The sequence below is a fragment of the Sander vitreus genome, chromosome 6, assembly GCF_031162955.1.
Source record: "Sander vitreus isolate 19-12246 chromosome 6, sanVit1, whole genome shotgun sequence".
Taxonomy (NCBI): domain Eukaryota; kingdom Metazoa; phylum Chordata; class Actinopteri; order Perciformes; family Percidae; genus Sander; species Sander vitreus.
In genome coordinates, this window is record NC_135860.1 from 31,224,092 (window position 1) to 31,245,614 (window position 21,523).

Genomic DNA, 21,523 nt, shown 5'->3' on the forward strand with positions numbered 1-21,523 from the left:
GTGATTCTCGATACTTCTTCCTCCTGTTTTTGCCAGAGCACTAGGGATGTAACGATACACTCAACTCACGATTTGAGACCATTCACGATTCTTTTACCAGAATGATCTGCGGACAAACGACTGAAAAAAAAATCCTTTATTTATATAAACTGTGCAAAACAAGAGATGTTCTTATCTTATTCTTATCAAAAGTGCATTTGAAATTGTATTTTATCTTAAATAAAAAGATGATTTTTAAAAAATGTTTTTAAAACAAATCCCACATCAAAATCACTAAATAAATAGAAATCTATTCAAATAAATCAACTAATAAGATGTAGTGACGTCTGAAAGCAAACAAGCCGTTTAAAAATTACATTGCTGTTCATTTTTATTTTTTTTTAAACAGTTGTAATCTTTACACATTTATATATCGATTTTTAACAGATTCACGATGCATCGCTACATCCCTACACAGCACATTAATATAGTCAAACTTCCCTTCATCCACATTTCCTCGAGGATATAGACCGGTTAGTTTCTATTGAGCTGGTTCGGAGTGATCCAATTAGAGAGTTGTATGTAGCTGAAGCTGATGTTAATATATACCGAGTGCTGTGGTTGTGCTGGTCTGTCCCTCTCTGGCTCCAGTACGGCCCCAAATCTGACGTCTACTTTAATAGAAATTCATTCTGCGCAGCTCCACCTCCCAAAGAATGTCCTTTCCACTTCCATTATGAAATGGCCAATCATTTTAAGTAGACATGGATTATCAAACACAGCCAAAAAATAAGTGAAATGTAATTGCATCTCAACAAATAATTGCATGTATCTAAAACAAAGTAATTATTAAGTAAATAATAATAATAAGTGTAGTATTTCCTGAATTCTGTGCTTTTGACTGTTACTGTAGAAGTGCTGCAGAGTCTGATCTCTTTTTAGAAGCGTTTGGACTGTTACCTCTGTTGGCCAGCAGATGGAGCAAAGTTCATTATCTTTGACGAGGAGCTGTCCATGATTTCAGTGCTGAAGTGGCAAAGAAGTCTTTTTCTTTCCTACCAGTCTTTACACAGGCCTCTGTTATCACTGCAAAAGATAAGCATCATGGTTGTTAATATGTGTATTAAAAGGTAATGATATCAAAATAATTCTTTATTGCACGTTTTGTGCAGGATCTTAGATAATCCAAGGTCTTTAAGATACCAGCAGCGTGCAAACCAGTGTGTGTGTGTCTGTGTGTGTGTGTGTGTGTGTGTGTGTGTGTGTGTGTGTGTGTGTGTGTGTGTGTGTGTGTGTATATGTATATATATGCATATATATATATATATCTGTATGTGTGTGCGTGTGTCTTGCTGTAGAAGTGACATGGGAGGACCAGCAGCGAGGGCTGAATGGCTCTTTGTCTGATGGAGGGACACAGCCACACCCCTCCCTCACTGACACAGGTTGGTTGGTGTGGGTGTGGGTTTCTGACACTTTTTAAAGCTATATTTCACTTTGATAGAGTATTTTGGCTTTTTTTTTCAATCACCTGTATGAGTCCATGAACAGGGATTTGAAAAAGAGCCTCAGAGCCGAAACGTCAGTAAGTCCCCAGTAAGTAAGTAAGTAAAGTTTCTTTATAAAGCACCTGTCACAGAGTCACATAGTGCTTCACAGGCCAAATAAATAAACATATTAAAACAAATCGATTATCATAAAAAGCACAATAAATCACAGTAGATCGTAGTCATCACCACCTCACTACAACCCTTGGTGTGCGTTACTTTTCTATCTTATCCATGAACAGTAACTAACTCACTACCTTACACCAAACAGAAAAAGATATGCTGCCACCTGACAGTCAGTGCATCACGGTGAGGAGGCGGAGCCTCGTCATGGCTTGACCAATAGCAGTTCTTGAAATGAAACCTCTTCTTTCAGAAAGTCACAGGACACCCAAACAAATGCTGCGTAAGGTCCATGTTGTCGAGGCTGTATGGATGAATGTTTTTTTATGACCTTGTGGTAAGTTTCTTGTCCCACATACAGTGGCACTCATACGTTTATGAACCCATGCTAAAGTTGACTAAAAAGAGGAATAAAAAAAAATCATTTTTTGGAAATTGATCTTAATGCCTTAATAAAAAAGAAAGAGGAAAAATCCAACCTTTAAGGGCACCAATTTTCTTTGTGAATGAATAATGTATCGTAAATACTGTACCTAGTTTTGAGAAGCACCTGATTCAGACGCATACTGCTGGAAGATGTGCGGGAGTACGAGCATAGGAGTTGAGGCAAATTTAAACAGAATATTGGGGGACAGCTTTTTAAAATGTCCTTAAGATAACGTCTCTACACCTACTGTTGTTGTGTAGTATTATTTTGCTGTATGTTTAATGTTTGATGACATCCAATGTCATGGTTGTGTGTTAATGTTTTTGGAGAAGCCAAAGACACATTCTACCAAGGTGGACAATAAAATCTAATGTAATCTATTGTAATGTAATGTAATATTATCTAATGTAATCTAATCTAATCTTGTGTACAGTACTGTAGATGCCTTAAAGCACTTGTCATCGCTACATTTTTCAAAAGTAAGAGTGAAATTCTTCACGTGAACAGTGTTTACTGCAGAGCAAGAAAGGAAAATCAGTTGTTTCTCATTCATGGACTCATATAAAGGTATGCATCTTCAAAATCGAAATCAATATTCTACCAAAGTGATCCGTCATTGAAGAGTTTTTCCGCGCTGTCTTTCAGTCTGTGTGGACTCTTATTAGCTGGATTACAGCCTCACCAAAGTCAGACCTGGACAATGCACAGTAGAAGCTGGGTGTTAGAAAAATATCAAAAGAATTAGGAAATATATAATACAAGGAGAGCTTGTTTTATATATTTTGCGTGGGCCAGCAGAATGATTGTAAATGGTGATCAAGATGGGGTTGCCCAGGTCGGCCTCTGGATGGCGTCCTTCTGTTTTCCTGTCTCTCCCCTCTTGGTGTGGTTTTGCAGTGCAGCATGGAGCTGATGTTTCTGGAGACACTCTGATCTCTGCATCATCACTTAGCGTTTGGAAACAGATTTAGGTTGGATCCTGTAAAGCCCGGCACATTTTACTACCCCTAACAAAGAAAAAAAGTGTCTTGGCACTAGGATTGGGCATCGAGTACCGGTTCCAACTTGGAATCGTTTCAAAACTTACGATTCCAGTGGAATCGTTTCTTTGCTGGAATCGTTTTGAATCTGATCATCGGTTCCATATTTAACACACGCAAGTTTGGGTTTCCAGGCGCTTGTCTTGTTGCAGCCATGGAGCTCAGTAAGCGGCGCTCTAAAGTCTGACTTTATTTTACGTTGATAAAGCCCGGTAAAACTGTAAATCACCATTGAATCCAAATAAAATCTTCCTCTTATCTGTGAACTGAGCATGTGACCCGTTTTAACTCCACCCCTCAAAGAATCGGAATCGATAAGAACCGGAATTTTTTCATATCAAAACGTTGCCCTACCCTACTTGGCACAGTGTCATCCTTAATTTCATGAAGTTCAGTTTGAAGAAATGCTGTCATCCCTGGATGAAATGTGTTAAGGTCATGACACCAGCGGTGTCTTGAGGTGCTGTGTTTGCTTGATTGGCTTAATGTGCTTCCATGGAAACACATCATCACTTCCCATTGAATTAAGCCTTCTTTAATGTACCTCTTATGTTACTCCGTGATATGTTATGCACACATGCTATGCTGTGGTGGCTGTAGATTTCAGTGGTGGAAGACATATTCAGATCCTTTACTTAAGTAGAAGCACTAATACCACACTATAAAAATACTCTGTTACAAGCAAAAGTCCTGCATTGAAAATGTTACTTAAGTAAAAGTATGTAAGTATCATCAGAAATAATGTACTGAAAGTATTAAGAGTAAAAGAACTCCCATTTTAGAAACTGGGAACGATCCGACGCTTCTGTGTTTAATGATCTAATCATTTCAGCCTGTGTATTGTTGGGTAGTTTCATTTATAATAAAACATCGTATTTAATAAACTGTACGTGTTTTGTGTGCAAACATCTTAATGTGTAAAGTAACTAAAGCTGTCAGATGAATGTAGTGGAGTAAAAAGTATAATATTTCTCTCTGAAATGTAGCGGAATAGAAGTAGAAAGTGGCATGAAAAGAAAAGACTCAAGTAAAGTACAGGTAGCTCAAATTTGTACTTCAGTACAGTACTCGAGTAAATGTATTTTTTCAGCTTTTTGCAGGTGGTGCATTTTTTTTTTTTTTTTTAATCTCTTCTTATATAAATGGGTAGATATTTCAAGCACCCTGCTATATCTGATGCTACAGTATACTGTACCTGTGGCATGTACTAGAAGCAATTTACTAAAACAAAAGCTGCAATGAATATGAGTGAAGAATTGACCTACAGTGTGATTATTGGTCTCAAAAATGAAAATCCAAATGAATAACAAAAAAAATGTCTCTTGGAAGTGGAGGGGATGATGGCTGCTCATAGTTTAACAGCAGTAGTTTGGTAAGGAAAATATCCACATTTGCCTGTTAAGAGAATCTGATCGAACAGATAGTAAAGAACAGGGGGCCGGTGATATATGGACTAAACCAAAATGTGTACAGTTAGGATGATAGTGTTCTCAAAATCATGTTGTATTTCATTCATGAGCCCAGTTTGCAACTGAATGTTGAAACTGAACGGTATGTCAGTGTGGAAGACGAAAAGCATATTTGTTGAATCTGCCATCTCCATGATATAGAAAATGTGTTCCACTTTGTTTTTATTTACTGGGGAATACTCTATTTTAGGAAGATAAAAATGGAAATAGTGATGCACAAAGACTGCGTTGACTGGTCACATGAGAAACATTTAAGTTAGCTTTAACTCGTAGAAAGCCTGGGAAATAAGAAATGGGCCAAATGTCTGGCATGATATGGGAATCAGGATTTAATCTCGGGGCAGGTGAGCTCATTTTTAGCATCGCCATGTGTGATTGTTTGCAACTCTGTGATTAAATTGCTGTTTTGTCTGCACCTGGGGTCTGTAGTCTTTGAATAATTTGTCATTGAAAGGCTGATGGGTTAACTATGAGATCTTAAGACCACGCAGTATTAACCCACAGGCCACAGGAGACTTTTCCACACCGACTTGTTCTGGTTTTTCACTCCCATCTCTGTCTGAATATATCACTCTCCTATCCTGATGACCTACATGATGCAGCTGAAGTAAGGAGAGAACAAAAAAAAAAACCTCTCTAGACTATCGTTTGACTCTCTAATGAGATGATGTTAGCTGCCACAAAGAGATGAAAGCTGTTGAGGCAGATGTCTCACATTGTCTTTTTATTCATGTGACACTTTATTATTCACCCTAACGGAGTACTAATTGAGCTAAGTGCAAATTCTGTGTAAGGGGTTATGAAAAAGAAGTCTGATTGGAGCGGGCGTCTTTTGCCCTCCCGGCTGTCACTGTTGGTTTTGTCATGTTCAGACTCCTGGACGGAGATTAGACAGGGAGGTCGGAGGACAGGAATGATAGAATGGCGGACGGAGGGGGGGCAGCCGGGCTCTGAGGAGGGGTTACTGTACAGACGCTGCTGATTACAAACTGTGTGTTGTACAAACCAAACAACGTTGAACCCACGATCTGTCCACGGCCAAAAGACTGGTTGCTTACACGGGATCCAAACACACATAGAGAACGTGATAGAGAAATGAAATCGCAGTCCTTTCTCGCAGGCCCCCTTGTATAGCGGTATACTCCTCGATGCAGCGGCCGCAGGTTCGACTCCGACATATGGCCCTTTGCTGCATGCCACGACCCCTCTCTCTCCCCTTTCATGTCTTTGCTGTCCTATTCAAATAAAGGCCTAAAATGTCCAAAATTATCTTAAAAAAAAAGAATATTCCAGGGTCTCAGCAGGCTGAGTGGACGGAAATTGTACGAAGAGGAGGACAATATGTAATGCCTGAAAGCAAGCAGAGGCAGATACTGTAGCTGTTCCCTGTGTGTGTGTGTGTGTGTGTGTGTGTGTGTGTGTGTGTTTGCGCGCGCCTGCGTGCATTTATTCAGTGTGCACTCTTGCACTCTATTCAGGTTACCTCGGTATTTGTGTCAATTTTCACGTTTTTTTGCTAAAACTTTGTGAGGTACTGTACGTAGTCGTCTCTCTCTTTTGTGTGCTCGCTGCTCCGTGCTTTCAGTTTTCAGTTTTTTTTTTTTTCTTCCTTTCTTTTCCGTTATTTTTCCAGGCTGTCCCCCACAGTTGCCCCATGCAGACCCAAGTGACATCCACTTCTCCTTTTACCCTCCTTTCCTCCCCCCTCCCTATCTCCCTGCCTCTCCTCAGAGGTCTCGAGTTTCTACCTGGTCGGGCGCATTAACATCTCTTTACTGTTTCAGCTCTTTTTCCTTTAAAGCACAGAACCTCACCTTCCCAACCTCTCCCCCCTCTCCTCCCTTCTAAGCTCTAATAACCAAACTCTTACCCTCCGCCTCAGCCTCTCCTTTTGACTTCTCACTGTGCCCATGGTGGAGTTTGTGTGTTCTTGGTGTACTCTATGATTTTCTTTGTGTGTCGTCTGTTCTTGTTTTGTCGTTGTCGTGTCGTACTGTTGTCGTGTTGTGTCCCTCCCTCCCTCCCTCCATCCTCTTCCTCCAAACCTGGCATACTCTGTTATCATGGTGATGGGGTCGCCCTCCTTCCTTCCTCCCTCTTCTACCCCCCACCCCCTTTTACCCTTTGTGCATCCTCTTACATCCATCTTCCTCTCCTCTGTCTGTGTCTGTCCGTTCTGTGATATGATCCCAGAAGACACGGACTCACCAGGTTGGACGAACTCAGGTCTGTCCCTTCTTCTTCCTCTTCTTCACCTTTCTTTTCCGACTCAGCCTCCTCTTCCTCCTCTTCTTCTTCTTCTTCTTCTCCTTCTTTTATTCATTCTGTACCTCTTCCTGGCTTGCCCTCCCCCACCTGCCCACCCACCTCCACTCATCTCTTTCCCCTGCTTCGCTCGCCTTCATTCTCTTAATTTTTCTGTAGATGACGCTTCTGGCTTCTTTGTCATTTCTTTTTATTTTGCTGCGGATAGACTGTGTCTGTCATGGTCATGCCACTGTGGTTTCTTTGCAACAGGTCTTGACATGATACCATGTGATGTTCTGTCTAGAGAAAAACTTGCTGTCAAAGTATGTCAGCATAATCTCCTTATTTGGATTACTCTCTCTGTAGACCCATTTTCATCATTTACCTAAATTGATTCTTTTGGCCTAATTAAGTATAATTGTGTGAGTTTCATCATGAGAGTCATATGAATGGGTTTGTTTTTAATTAGCTGGTTCTAATGCAGCCCATTTGCTTTGAGATGATTCAATGACTGACATTCAGGACATGAAGTCAGTCTTATACGTTTGACAGAACCAGGCTAGCTGTTGTGTTGTGCTAAGCTCAGCTAACCGGCTGCTGACTCCAGCCACATATTCAGCATACAGACATGAAAGTGGTATCAATCTTCTCATCAAACTCTGTATAGAAAGGCTAGCAGTTCCTTCACTATTCCTCCGATTTGGCTGTAAAGACCCTTAAATCACAAAAAGGCTGAAAGCTGCAGCTTTAACCTCATTTCAAACCCCAATGAGCCAAAGTCACCACACTTTTCAAACCACACTGTAACTTAAAAAGCAGCATCACTCCAATAGCTGAACAAGTTTTTAGGTACACAGATGTGGTGTGACATTACACGCAGTTTCCCGAATGCCTCCTACATGTAATAACCATTTCCTTGTCATGTAGAGAAAGACATAGAAGTGTGTGGGTTGTGAGATGTTACAGAAGCAGTGTAGTACTGGTAAACAATTAACCAAAAGAGACAGAGAAATCACGTTTGCCTCACGATCGCAGTCATTTATTTGCTCTCAGCTTGTATGGCTTTTCTTTGTCCGTGTGCGTGTATTTATTTATATTTGAAGCTTATAGGGCATTCTGTATGTGCGCATGGCACTTGTATTACATGCACATTCATCTTCACTTCATCATTGCCATCATATGACACAAAAGTAGAGTGGAGAGAAAGTAGATGAGGGTATGAGCAGGGAAGTCATAATTTGGTGGTGATTGTTTTCCGCAGAGAAGAACACGTGTAGCAGTTTCAGCAGAAAGTATTTGTTGAGGTATTACTTTGCTGTTTTATTGTCTATTTAGGTACATACAATGTGCATAGTTCTTATACAGTGGCTTATTACCTCCAGCAGAACGAGGGTTAAGCGGCTGTATTGATTATGGCGTGATGTTTCTACAGTGCAAATTGCACCTGCAGCAAAATGAAACAAAGCTCAGTGCTTCAATTGAATTTAAAAGGAGATGAGATGGGCAAACAGGATGATGGGATGATTTTGCAAAGCACTGAAGTTAGAAAAAAAAGCCTTTCAGTTTGAGCTAAGCCAATTAGTTGGATCATTCAGGATGCAGGATTGGCATTTATCGAGAATCTCGTGTAAAATGTGGTGGAGGTCGTACATTTTGTTTAGTGTAGTATAAGTATAGGCTGCACAATATATCGTTTTTTTTTATCGTTATCGCGATATCAACTTGCGCAATAAACACACCGCGGAAGACTGTGACAACTGCACTTTAAAATGTAATTGTCATTCTTTTTTGTATGTGGTGCCTTTTATGTTCAGTTCAATATGTTCATTAAAATAATATGAGTAGACTTTAATATCTGTTTTATTTATCGCAAGTAATATCGTTATGGGGATATTCAACAATGTTCTCGCACATCGCATATTTTCCTCATATCGTGCAGCTCTAGTATAAGTGTCCTATGCTTCTATACTATGAAGCAGGAGTCGATACATTTTGCTATTTGATTATTATTTAGTCAATTAAAAAGAGCATTTTGTTCCAAATATTCCATACAGTTAAATGAGTCTGGAATTGTGACGACAGGTAGCTGTTGAATATGAAATGCAGCTCACCTTTACCGGTCAGTACTTTCTGTTTGTGTTTTTTTGTTCCTTTGTTTAATACAGCCGTCCATTCAGCTTTATCCCATTAGGTCTGTCCTTGTCATAGCTCATGGCTCATAGCACAGCAGAAGCTTGTCTCTCACCATAACAGTGTGTATGTCCCTCCATCAGGCCTTCCACACGGCATCAGCCCCCCCCCTCTCCCTGACAGTCTGCTGTCTCTGTGCTTAGGTATGGACATGGAGGAGAGGACCAGGCAGATGAAGCTGAAGATGAACAAGTACAAGCAAGGAGCGGGCTCCGACTCCAGGCTGGAGCAGGACTACCACAAGGTACAAAACACATGTCCAGATATGCTGAATTTCATGCTTTGGTACTGCAGATTCACAGAAAAAGACATGTCCCTACAGTATACTGTTTGCATGGTTGCACTGTACATAGGCCATATGGCACACTTTGCATGCGGTCAACCATGTGCACATGCACATATCAACATGATACTGCGCATGTGCACTGATGTTTGCATAGTGTAAGGCACACAAAAAACATACCAAAACAGGTAAACACTCAACTCAGTTCAAAGGTTGGAAATAACTGAGTAACGCTGGGTTTGCACAGGCAGCTTTAATAACGGCAGAGCGGAGCGATTCAATTAATTCCCTATGAGAACAGTGGTACCAGCGAAGTCCGTTGACGCCGGCAAAAGTGCCTGGATGTTTACCGCTCTCCCAAAGTTGACTTTGAGTCAACTTTTGCAGATGGGTAACAAATGAGAGGGCAGACTCGCGAAGGTGCCTCCAATATATCCTCCCATGTATACACACATGCTATATTTAACATTTCATGAAAATCAAATGAATGTGATTTTCCTATAGCCTACTTTATGATACGTCTCTGTATGACTACAGGGATGTTAACAGCTAGCTTGGCAGAAGGTTTGCCCAGGCAGTTGGTATTCTGGGTGAGTTTTTATATACCGGTATATTTGTTTTAATAGTAGCGTTGTAGTAACCTTAGCATTGTAGCAATGACAAATAATTACTTGCTAGCGATACATACCGTTATTTGAACTAAACGGAACACAGCGGTTTAAGCGATAAAGTGAGTGACTGGAGTAGAAACCAAATAGCTACCAAATAGTTAGCGATAGGCCAGATAGAAACGGACAGAAACCGTTCAACACCAACAACAAATTGTTTGCAAAACGTGTACACCGTCGGCATCGTGTTGGGGTGACACAGTTCCGCTTGGAATCCGCTGCACGTGGCCGAGACAGCGGAGTTTCAGTGGAAAAAGCTGCCTGTGGAAACCCAACGTCAGTGGTGGAATGTAACTAAGTACATTTACTCAAGTACTGTACTTAAGTACACATTTAAGGGTACTGTACTTTACTTGAGTCTTTTCTTTTCATGCCACTTTCTACTTCTACTCTGCTACATCTCAGAGAGAAATATTGGACTTTTTACTCCACTACATTCATCTGTTACAGCTTTAGTTATTTTACAAATTAAGATTTTTGCACACAAGACACATGTAGTTACATGTAGTATGAAATAGATGTTTTATTATAAATTAAACTACCCAACAATATATAGGCCTACAAGTCCAGCTGAGATGATAAGACGATTAAACAGTTGATGACACAACTGTTTGGATCGTTTCCAGTTTCTAAAATGGGAGGATTTTTCTGCATTGAGTACTTTGATTTTTTATATTTTAAGTACATTTTCCTAATGATACTTACATACTTCTACTTAAGTAACATTTATCCTGCAGGACTTTTACTTGTAACAGAGTATTTTTACAGTGTGGTGTTAGTACTTTTACTTAAGTAAAAGGTCTGAATACTTCTTCCACCTCTGCCCAACGTTAGTTTCAATTACTGCAAGTGATAGTGACTTATGTGTTTTGCTTTGACATTTAAATGAAAAAATACAATCCCTTACAAAACCTTCCCATAAACAATGTCTGGGGTTAATTCCCAGACATTCAACCATTTTTGTTGGACATTTTTTTTCACTTTTTTTTCATGTTTACAGGAAAGTCCGTGGATTGTCCGGAGTGACATTTCTGGAAACACACACCGCTGTTCTTTTCAAATGTCATTCTTCAGTGCTTTGAGTCATACAAACAAACGCAGATACCTCAAAATCTTAGTACATAAAAACATTAGAGTAAGCGAGGAAATGTTTTTTTTTCTCTTTGTCATTTGGGGGAACTGAGCCTTTAAGCTTTGTGCTGTTAATTCGAGGAATGTGACAGTGAGTGTGTGCAGAGTCAAGTGTTTACTACTTTGTTCTGGAGAGGGCCTGACCATGTTTAGAGAGCTGGGCCTGGTGTCCCGCTGCAGTCTGAGCCAGGCTGTACAACACAAAGCCTCTCCATCCAGCTTTCCTTGTAAGTCTGTGATATGACAACTATTGCAGTTGGAGAAGCCAATGTGTGTGCTAGGTGTCTAAAAAAAGCCGGACTCCAGAGTCCTTTTCTGTTGAACATTATCCTCTTTGGAAGTACCCGCAGTGTAATACTAAACACTTGCTGTAACACTCAGTTCAGGTTTTCTTACAGTAAACTTTCACACAGGATATTATATAAACATTTTCTTGAACCAGCAAAACACACTTCACGTGTCAAAAGTAAAATGACCTATTGTGTATTCTATTGTTGAATTATTATTACAGACTAGTGCAGTGCGCGTTGAAAACGTTGCTTGGCCTCCCATATTGCTGCTCGCGGATTTCTCGAGAACGGCTTATCCAAACAACTTTCCACTGCCATGACATAGTTGCTTCCCCTAGCTAGTATATATTTGCTAACAGCTATCTATTTGGGACCAGGCTATTTCCTGGAACAAAAGCATTCATTCTGAAAGTTACATCAATGGTGCTTGAAATGTCTTGAAACATCGCCGGTCTCCCTTTCCTCATCTGTTCTTCAATGTACTGTAGCGAGCGATTGAGCTTTAGCTGTACCCAGCATGCCGTTTGGCGGTGTAACAGTTAACAGGGGTCCCGTCTCAATAAACCAGACAGTGTGTACATAACACACGGCTAATAATAAATATATACCGTAGATCTCAAGAGCTCACACTCAACACTGCACTTCCGTGGGTCCCTAAACAATACACCCGCCAAGTGTGGAGTTGATCAGATGAATGCTTGTCGAGAAAATCAACAGACAGACAGACAAAAACTTCTTCCATTTTAGTTAGATGTGCTCACATGGTTCATATTCATAAATAAGGTGGTGCTTCAAAGTAAATGACACAGACACCCAGGGAACCCTGGCAGAGGAGTAGAAGTATGACGTAGTTTTAATTGGAAATGCTTGTGAAAAAGTACAAGCATCTCAAACAAGTATGTTTTCTCTGTACTCCTCTGAGAGCTAAACTAATTTATAAGTTTTAATTTACTAATTCTACATTATTCACATTCATCATTCACCACTTCTTCAGCAGAGCTTATCTTCATCAGAACTACTTGTCCTTTAAAAAGCTGAAGGCATGTGAGCAGTGTTGCACTTAAAGTTCATACCTTTTGTCACAAGTTTACATAGTGTCTTATTTTATGTTAACGGAGTGTCTACTCTACACAGTCTTGTATAAAGTACTTGAAAGCAATACTTGAGTAAAAGTAAAAGTATCATACCAGAAAATAACTTTGGTAGAAGTTAAAGGTGCTGTAGGTAGGATTGTGAAGATCCAGGACTTAGCCAAAAAATGTGAACATCGACAACTTCTCAGTCCCTCCCCCCTTTCCGCTAAAGCCCAAAACGGTCTCCTAAGCCCCTCCTCCAACAAGGGAGAATAAATGCGTGTGCATGAGCAGTGATTGACACGCAGTTAGACACCCCCCCCCCGGCCCTGATTGGTGCATCTGAACAGGGAGCGGTGGATTTTTGCAAATCTCACTCCAGGCTGTAGGTGGTGTTAGAGGAGCTGGATTTATTTTAAATGACCTGCTTCATGTAGTTCTACTGGAACATAGGGTCAGTTTCAGCAGATATGACAGAAAGTTAGTTTTATAAGGCTTACCTACTGCACCTTTAAAGTCACTTGTTAGAATATTACTTGAGTAAAAGTCTTAAGTATCTGATATTTACTGTACTTAAGCATCAAAGGTAATGTTCTGATATTAAATGTACTTAAGTATTAGAAGTAAAAGTAAAAGTGAAAAAAAACCTTTGATTATGGCCAAAGGCGTATAACGTTATCTTCATCACCTTCCATGACACTATCAGTCATTACGCTTCCTCCTCTTCTTCTTTAGTTTTGGCCTGTGTTTTTATTTTTTTGCTTGGCAACAAACAGGCATCAGGTCACCAACTGGAACGGAGCGTGCATTATCTTGGCAATCTAGGAGCAATGACCAAACTTCAAAAATTCACCAAACCTGCTTTTTTCCAGTGTAACACATTTCTTCTGATTTTATTTTGTGGTAACGAGTAACTAAGATGCTTAGGGGAAATGTAGCGGAGTAAAAGTAACAGTTTCAGTACAGATACGTGAAAATTCTACTTAAGTACAGTAACAAAGTATTTGTACTTTGTTACATTACAACACTGACTCTACAAGAACAAGAAAAGTAGGAATGACCACATTTGAAAAGAGCATGGATTTAAAAAAATAGTTGGACTTCAAGTTTTTTTGTGTTATAAGACATCACCATTATATGGTATTGTTTTTGTCCTCTCTGCAGCGTTCAGGCAGAGATCCACGGGGCTCAGATAACCTGTCGGCCAAGTCCTCGGACAGTGATGTAAGCGACGTGTCCGCTGTGTCGAGAACCAGTAGTGCCTCTCGGTTCAGCAGCACGAGCTACATGTCTGTCCAATCAGAAAGGCCGCAAGGAAACCGCAAAATCCGGTAGGTTGATGTCCACACCGGGGGGACGGTGAACTTTGTCTCTCTCTTTACACTCATCAAGCTGTTGTCAGGAATGGACAGATCCCCCTCAGCTGTGAACTTGTCTTTCCATATGTCCATGTTGCCAAGTCCAGACGTTTTCAGCTTTGAAAAGGTTTGCACCTGGTTAAACTTAAAGAGGAAAATGCACCACCTAGCTCTGTGTGTCATTTTCTCACCGTGGTGAGTTCAGGTTTGGCTCCGTTTTAGAAAAATCTGGAACCAAATGGCTGAACTCTGCTCATTCAGGCCATGGGGGAAGTTTGTCCATATCTGGCAACACACGGAAACATAAAACACATTGCATCTTTTCAGCTGTTGTCTCATATCAAAGCAACAAAAAAAAAATCATTTGCATGGTGCTTTGCTGTAAGTCTACATTTCTGTTTTCTGTTAATTTTGAATCAGTCTGCTTTTGATCTTGGCTGCACTGTCTATCTGTGTTTGTCTCTCTTTCTCTTGTTGTTGACAATATTCATGCTTTTGTTTGGTTTTCTTTTCTGCTTTGCATGTGCTGCACCCTTGCTTCTGTCTCCGTCTTCAGCCAGTTGCGGTCAAGGAGCCAGTCTTGCGAGGGGGACGAGCAGTTAGGAGAAGTGCTAGAGGCGGAGGGGGCGGGTGTGGGAGGACGAGCAGGGGAGGGGCGAAGGGCGAGTAAAGAGGGGAGATCGCAGGAAGGGAAGAAGGAATTGGGGGGGAAGGTAGACACAGACAAGGAGCATCAGGAGGATTTGGTGGAGAAAGAAGAGGACTTGCACCAGAGGAGTATCTCAGAGACTGACCTCAGGTAACACGTGTGGCAGCCTCTAACTGTAGACTCCTACTAACAATAATGTAGACCTGTAGTTCCCAGTGGCCCGCTGACTTCTGTATTTTTCTCTGACAATGTGCTAAGCAATGTGTGGTGACTATCTTCCACCCTTTTATCTTGATAACTGTGGCCCTTTTTAACCCTTACCAATACTTAAGTAGAGTTGCACTCCTACTTGATAATTGTAGTGAGCTGACAACAGTTTGGTAACCCATGCAGCCTGTTCACACTTAAGTAGCAGATAGGATGGACATGGAAACAGTACAGCAAGCGTTCAAGATTAAGTAGCAGTTCACTTAAGAAACAAAGGCATGCAGACAGGTTCAGATTCATTGGCTGAGATTTTAAGGTATATTCTGCAGGAATACAGCACAGAGAACTTAGTGTATGGTGTTAACATTATAATTACACCTCATATCATATTTAGGATTAAAGCCACAATAAACAGTTTGTAAACCAGAAATGGAAAGATCCTTCTAAATGCACAGATCCTTCTATAGGCTTGATTATTTCCATTGACTTTTCGGTCTCTGTCTCAGTATCTGTATATGTAGCAGTTAGGGGGGAAAGTAAGGGGGATGATAAGCTGAAGGAAGGTGACAGCGTTAGCATGGGATACACCTATGCAATATAGGAAGGAATATGGAATCGCTTCCTTAATTTACTCCAGAATTAAAGACGTGAAATGTGATACAAACTGTTATACATAAATACTGTAGGCTCTTTGTCCTCACCCCATTTCCAAATAAACACAATGTCCAAAATGTCCCTTTAAACAGACAATGTCCTGGTTACTCACTTATCCAACTAGAACGGCATTCTGAGAGCGCAGACCTCCACCAAGGCATGCTCTGTTTAACAATGTTAATGCAGTGTGAATTTTCCTGTTCAGAAACTAATTTCTTCCGATTATTCCGACACCACATGAATACAGCACAAATTCCCTATCTCACAATGTTAACGACAGTGAAAAATAATTTGTGTATCTCTAAAATGTAACGGGTTCTTCCTTGGACCCTGCTACACCCTTCCACCAGGTTTCATAAAACCGGGCCAGTAGTTTTTCCGTAATCCTGCTGACTAAATAAAACCAAAAAGACAACAACAGTCAAACAAACCAGCAAACGTAACCTCCTTGGCAGAGGGAATTGACATTGACGTCTGTGGATTATGCTGACTAGCCAGGACGCTGCCTCTGAAAAGATATGCTGCTGTTTCTGAAATGTAATCTTTGAAAATGAAAATGAAAAGATAAATACAATACATTACAATAGAGGTGAATCAAAATTCCATTCACCTCCATTGTCTTGGGGTGGAGACAGAAATCCCAGAGATGGATGTCTCAAAACCTCTGAATAAAACCAAAGCCACATGTCTGCATGGCCATATACAGTACCACTAGGTGTAGGAGAATGAAAGCGTCCCTCAAATCTAGCCACAGCAGTGGGATGTGCCACTTTAACCAACTCCACTCACACACACAATACTTTGCTGGCAGTTGATACATTTCTTTTTTTGAACCTCAAAGGCACAGCACAGTTTTGCTTTGGTTTCTCCAATGATCCTCTTGTTGCCAAGCGTCTGTCTAATATCACTATGGTTACCTTTGCCATGTGTACCATTCGGAAGACTTTATATTTTAGCTCAGGGATTTGAATCAAGTATTAATATTTCACCATGCAGCATGACAAAATATGGTTGTGTTTAATTGTAATCTATGCCTGATGCATGTATGGCAATCTTACCGTTTTAATTTAATGCATGCATCCAACTTTGGTTTTAAGACTATATTTAACATGGCACTTTTTTATTGTGGCAACAAGACAGTAATGTTTCACTTCTGAAGAGTGCAGGACGAGAAAGTGTAAAAAGTATGTCAAGAGCAAAATCAAGAATTCCCACAGTAGTCTAAAAGCAGGATGAACGCTTAGCTTAGCACAGCTAATAAGATGCAACTAACAAGTTAGTGCTTCTTGCCCACATTAGTACTGCTCACTGTCTGCTTAGACATGAGAGACACCACTTCAAGATACAAGCTATACCCTCTTATGTGAGATTAATACTGCACCAGTCTAATTAAGAAAATGCATCCCACATGTGTGGGAGGCCAAATGCCCATAGCAGAAATGTGCGCAGATCCACTGAAAGGTACACAGGTATAGTACCTACATAATGTACAGTATTGATAGATACAGAATTGTTTGCTAAAAAGATTTAAAAAACTCCTGAGACAGTGCTGTGTTGTCTGTTGAGGCTGCAGTCTTGAGTTGCTTTACTGTTTCTCTGTGCGGCTCAGTGTTGGGATGTTGTGTCAGTATGTCGTCTGTCCAACCGTCTGTCTGAAATATCCACATGCTATTTGAGTCCAACAGTGTCGCTCTGCACCTGCAACTTGGCAACCCTAACCTCCCACATTCCTCCAGCTACTCTATTTCTTTCTCTCTGTCTCAATCAATTCACTTTCAGTAAAGTCACTGGAAACTTTAATTGACTCCTGCCTGAGCAAATACATTCTGAAGATACATTTAAATTCAGTTACAACATTCCCATTTCAAACAACGTCTTCCTCCTTGACTGAAAGTGAGCTGGATGAGTCCTGCTTTTAGCATGCTGACAACTCTTATCTGTGTGATCAACCCCAATTCTTTCATGACAGCTACAGTATAAAGCTATAGTATACTGACTTTTTAAGCACACGTGAGTCATTCTCCTTTTCTGGGACAACAACACATGAGTTGTATAAGGACAACAAAAAAACATTCTACTCTATTACTCAATCAGGTTTTATGTTCATGTGAGTCTTGCCCTCAGCTTTTAGCTTCAACACAGTAAATGATATAGCTCCAGATGAATCAAATGTTCAACAACAATCCTATTTCTACTCAAAGGTATTGACACAATCTTTTACCAAATAATAAAGTCTGTGAACAGTAGTGGAACAATTGGTTGCTAAGCAGCAGTTAATGTTAATATGAGTCATTTCCAGTTACCAAAAGTCTGGATATTACAATGGTTTACACCGTCCAATCAGAACTCAGGACACATGTTATTAAGGCTTTGTGATTTGTTTGTGATGTGAATTACTTTGTGTCCGGAAATTATAGCATGCACTGTTTACACTGTGCAGGTGGCACAGAGGGCCAGGATTTCTGCTGAAGATAGAATATAATATGCACTCTCAATATTATTATTACATTGAACTAGTGTCAGTCTTTGCTTAAATTAAAGGAATGTTGGAAGGTTGAATAAACGAGTCATTCTCTTTTATGAAACTTTGTGTTACATTTCAAGGAGATTGGAGCTGAAACAATTTGACTAATTCATTCACTCAAATGAAAAATGAGTCAGCGACTATTTTAATTATCGATTAACCATAATACTAATCATAATAATAGTAAACTAAATGCCTTGGGGTTTTAGACTGTTGGTCGGACAACACAATTACTTTAGGCTCTGGGAAATCACGATGGCCATTTCATAGACAAAACAATGAACTGATCGATCAAGGATGGTCCGGCGAACGGATGAACAACACACAGCAACACGGCAGTCAGTTCCAATGCGCTACTTTCAGATTTCACAAGCTTTTGGCTGGCTGGTAGCTGGTGCTAATTCCCATCTGTGCCTAGCTGTGACATTAGGTGCTTAGCAAAGTTAGCTTATTTCACCTGTAGTATCTTTACTCGTTGATGCCCGGAACATATGTTATTTTGGAGCATTTCACTGCCTCCTCCTCCGTCATTTTTTTCCTTTTGAGTCTGACCTTCTCAGCGCCACCTTTCCCTTTTCTGTTTTGGCTTTCCATCATTAGACTCACACGCTGTCTGTTAACGTTACCGATAGACTTCCAAACGTGACGCTGAAAAAAAGAGGTGTTCGATGGCTTTACGTCATAGGCCGACCAGGGCTATGCCATTTGGGGAGGGGCTGCTCACTGATCCCCCTATATTTCTGAAAATCCTAGACATGGTTGTGACCTGCACTTCGTTAGTGCTTTCTGATTAGCCTGTGCCGTGTTTGTATTGAAATAAGATGCTGCTGCGGCCCGCCATACAGGTTGAGCAGAGGCTGCAGTTTGACCAGCGGCTGCACACCAGGCCGCCGGATGGTGTTGCTAAGAACTTGCAATGTATAACTATTATCAGACCGGCCCTCGCGGCCTCGAAACACTACCGGCCCACCGGGAAAAGTCACGACTCTCCCGATTGCCGCTCCGCTACTGAAGCCACACATCTTAGTTCCATAAAACAGAATAGGATCCCTAATGGAAAAGAAAGGTAGATTGTTGTTCAACGTCATAAGCTTATCAGTGTGATATGTTCTGTATGCACTGGGATAAGAAAAGAGCTGTGCTGTTATGTAAGCTCTGCCAGTGACGACACTCCCGTCAGCCTGTACAGTGAACTTAAACAGCAAACAGACGACTGAGCCTTATATGAAAGCCTTCAGTCCAATACTGTAAATACTGAAAATAATCAATACTGTGTCTACAGGTCATTGGCGGTGTCGGGAAGTCGCTGTGTAATGATTAAGAGGCTACCCGTCTAAAGTGATAAAATCTTCTGCTCTGCTTATCTATGAAAGCAAAGAAGCAGTGTGATTCGGCAGAAACATCGCTACTAGCTCCATTTTCTTATGACTCATCTCCTATGTATTGAGGTCACAGTGTAAATATACATCTACACGTTAAACAGGCCCGCTCACGTTGGCTTGGTGAATGAACATGATTTTAGTCATGAGCGCTTTCACTGCACCGAGAGGCAAATGCACACACGCGGCTCTAAGCTGATGTTGTGTACAGTGGAAGTGTGGAAGTGTCTTCCATCAGCACTTTTAAATCCCATATCAGCTCTGCTCCTCCGTGTCTCTTTCATCCAATATTGCCTGGGTAATGGCTCATACATGCGAGGGAGAGTCTGGACTGTTTTGAAGGACAGGGGCTGATCATTACTTAAAAGGAATGAGGACTGCTTTAACCCTTGTTGACCCCCCCATTATCCCAATAAACAGCAGCGTGTCTAGTGAGATGGAGAGGCCTGTATCTGACTCACCTCTACGGCAAAGGATCACATTTCAGTATTTTATAAACCACTCCAGTCTCTGACAGAAAACTTTGGGGTTGTGTTGACAGGCATGAAAGCATGCTATTGCTCTGGCCAGGGGCACAGTTGCCATGGTAACACCGTTTTTCAGCCTCACCTGATTAAAAAAGCAATGATCCTCTCTGTGAAAGGCGAATAAGATCAGGGGATAAGTATGGGAGGACAGGATGCAACGTGCATACAGCATTCGTGATCCAGCCGTCAAAACAGCACATCATTTTCTTCTTGTTGGGTAAATGATAGGGCCCTTTAAGAGCTCAATTAAAACATAACTGAATGTTGCTTGGTAATCATATATTAAGTGTTCACCGCAATATTTCTCATTTTTTAAACATTGTGACCTCGTTAAGTACACTACATCATTTTTTAGTAGCACAGCTTTTTTGGCCTGATATACAGTAAATCCTGTTTTAATCTGAAGATGAACCTAAACAAATCTATATATCTGATGACTTTTAATGGTCATTTTTTGCCTTGTGGTGACACCAGGTGAAAGAGATTTTCAGATGTACTTACCTTTGTATCTAGAGGTTGTATGTTATTGTTATCTTAAATTAAGAGACAGAATGGTGTCAATACTTGCGCAAGACAAAGACATTGCCGGGATTTGTTTTGCCTTGGGAACATCTTGGCCTAGATGAAAAAGCATGGTTAGCAATCTGCATGATGAGGAACACTATGTTCTTTGGGCTGAGGTTGAGAATCAGAAATCACCAGAGAGTTCCAGTTTTCCAAGCAGGCACATACACAGTGAGACCTGTTCAGAGGGTACAGTACAGTAATGAGACGGGGTGAGTGCTGTTAGTATAACCATGATCCATGTTCAATCAGTAAAATTGATTTATTTAGATAATTAACATGGCCATTTAGACCACCATGCCCAGTAAAACCATGAAGAAATTAGACAAATACTTTAGTCTGCTTAAGCCAATTTAAATATTGTGTCTGTTTAGATCATAGACTGTAAAAAAAAAAAAAAGATGGATGACACGTCTCCACTTCCTCCCACTGTACAAAAGTGAAGCCAAAATATCCTGGATATGGGCGCCACCACCTTGTAAATTTGGAGCCAGAGTCTGCGCAGTAGTGATCCAGCGTTGGATTGCGAGTCAATCACAGCTGTCAACCATTTCAGACGTTTCCCCCCGCTGCTTATAGAATGACATAACTTGTTAAAACCAAACTTAACACTTGAACAAACATTAGTGTGATAAGAGCAATCTAAAATAACAGAAACCATCTTTTTTTTAAAGACAGCATAGCATGCATTGACAGATTGGAAAGGGGGGAGAGAGAAGGGGTGACATACAGCAAAGGGCCGCAGGTCGGATTCAAACCCCGGCCGGTGCAAAGGACTCGGCCTACATAGGGAGCACACTCTACTCGGTGAGCTAGAGGCCGCCCTGGGAAAAATGGATTTGACGTGTACGTCGATTTTTTTTGTTTGGCCAATCTCCCATTCACAAACGTGGAGGGGGTGGGATTTATGAGCTATACTGCAGCCAGCCACCAGGGGGCGACCCAGATGTTTTGGCTTCACTTACACAGTCTATGCATCAACCCCTGGCATCAGATGTAAGTCCATTACGGCCAAATGAAATACTTTATGTTGAGTAATATCAACAGAATGTGTCAATTTAGACTAGTAGGACATATTTCTCAATAGGGAAATTAAATAAGATACATAGATCCTTGCAAACTTATTCAAATCTTTTTATTTGTCCATTTATATCAGTAAATGTATTTACGCGTCCAGTTAGACCAGCATATTAT

General features: G+C 40.7%; 1 protein-coding gene across 1 annotated transcript in view; it reads left to right on the plus strand.

Moving 5' to 3' along the window:
- The window catches only part of rims2a (regulating synaptic membrane exocytosis 2a), a 174,526-nt gene that overhangs the window by 125,305 nt on the left and 27,698 nt on the right, over positions 1 to 21,523 (plus strand). Inside the window, exons 26-28 of the mRNA XM_078253724.1 lie at positions 9,166 to 9,266; positions 13,632 to 13,798; positions 14,382 to 14,624. Coding sequence (XP_078109850.1) covers positions 9,166 to 9,266; positions 13,632 to 13,798; positions 14,382 to 14,624 — 511 coding nt within the window. The remainder of the gene's footprint in view (positions 1 to 9,165; positions 9,267 to 13,631; positions 13,799 to 14,381; positions 14,625 to 21,523) is intronic.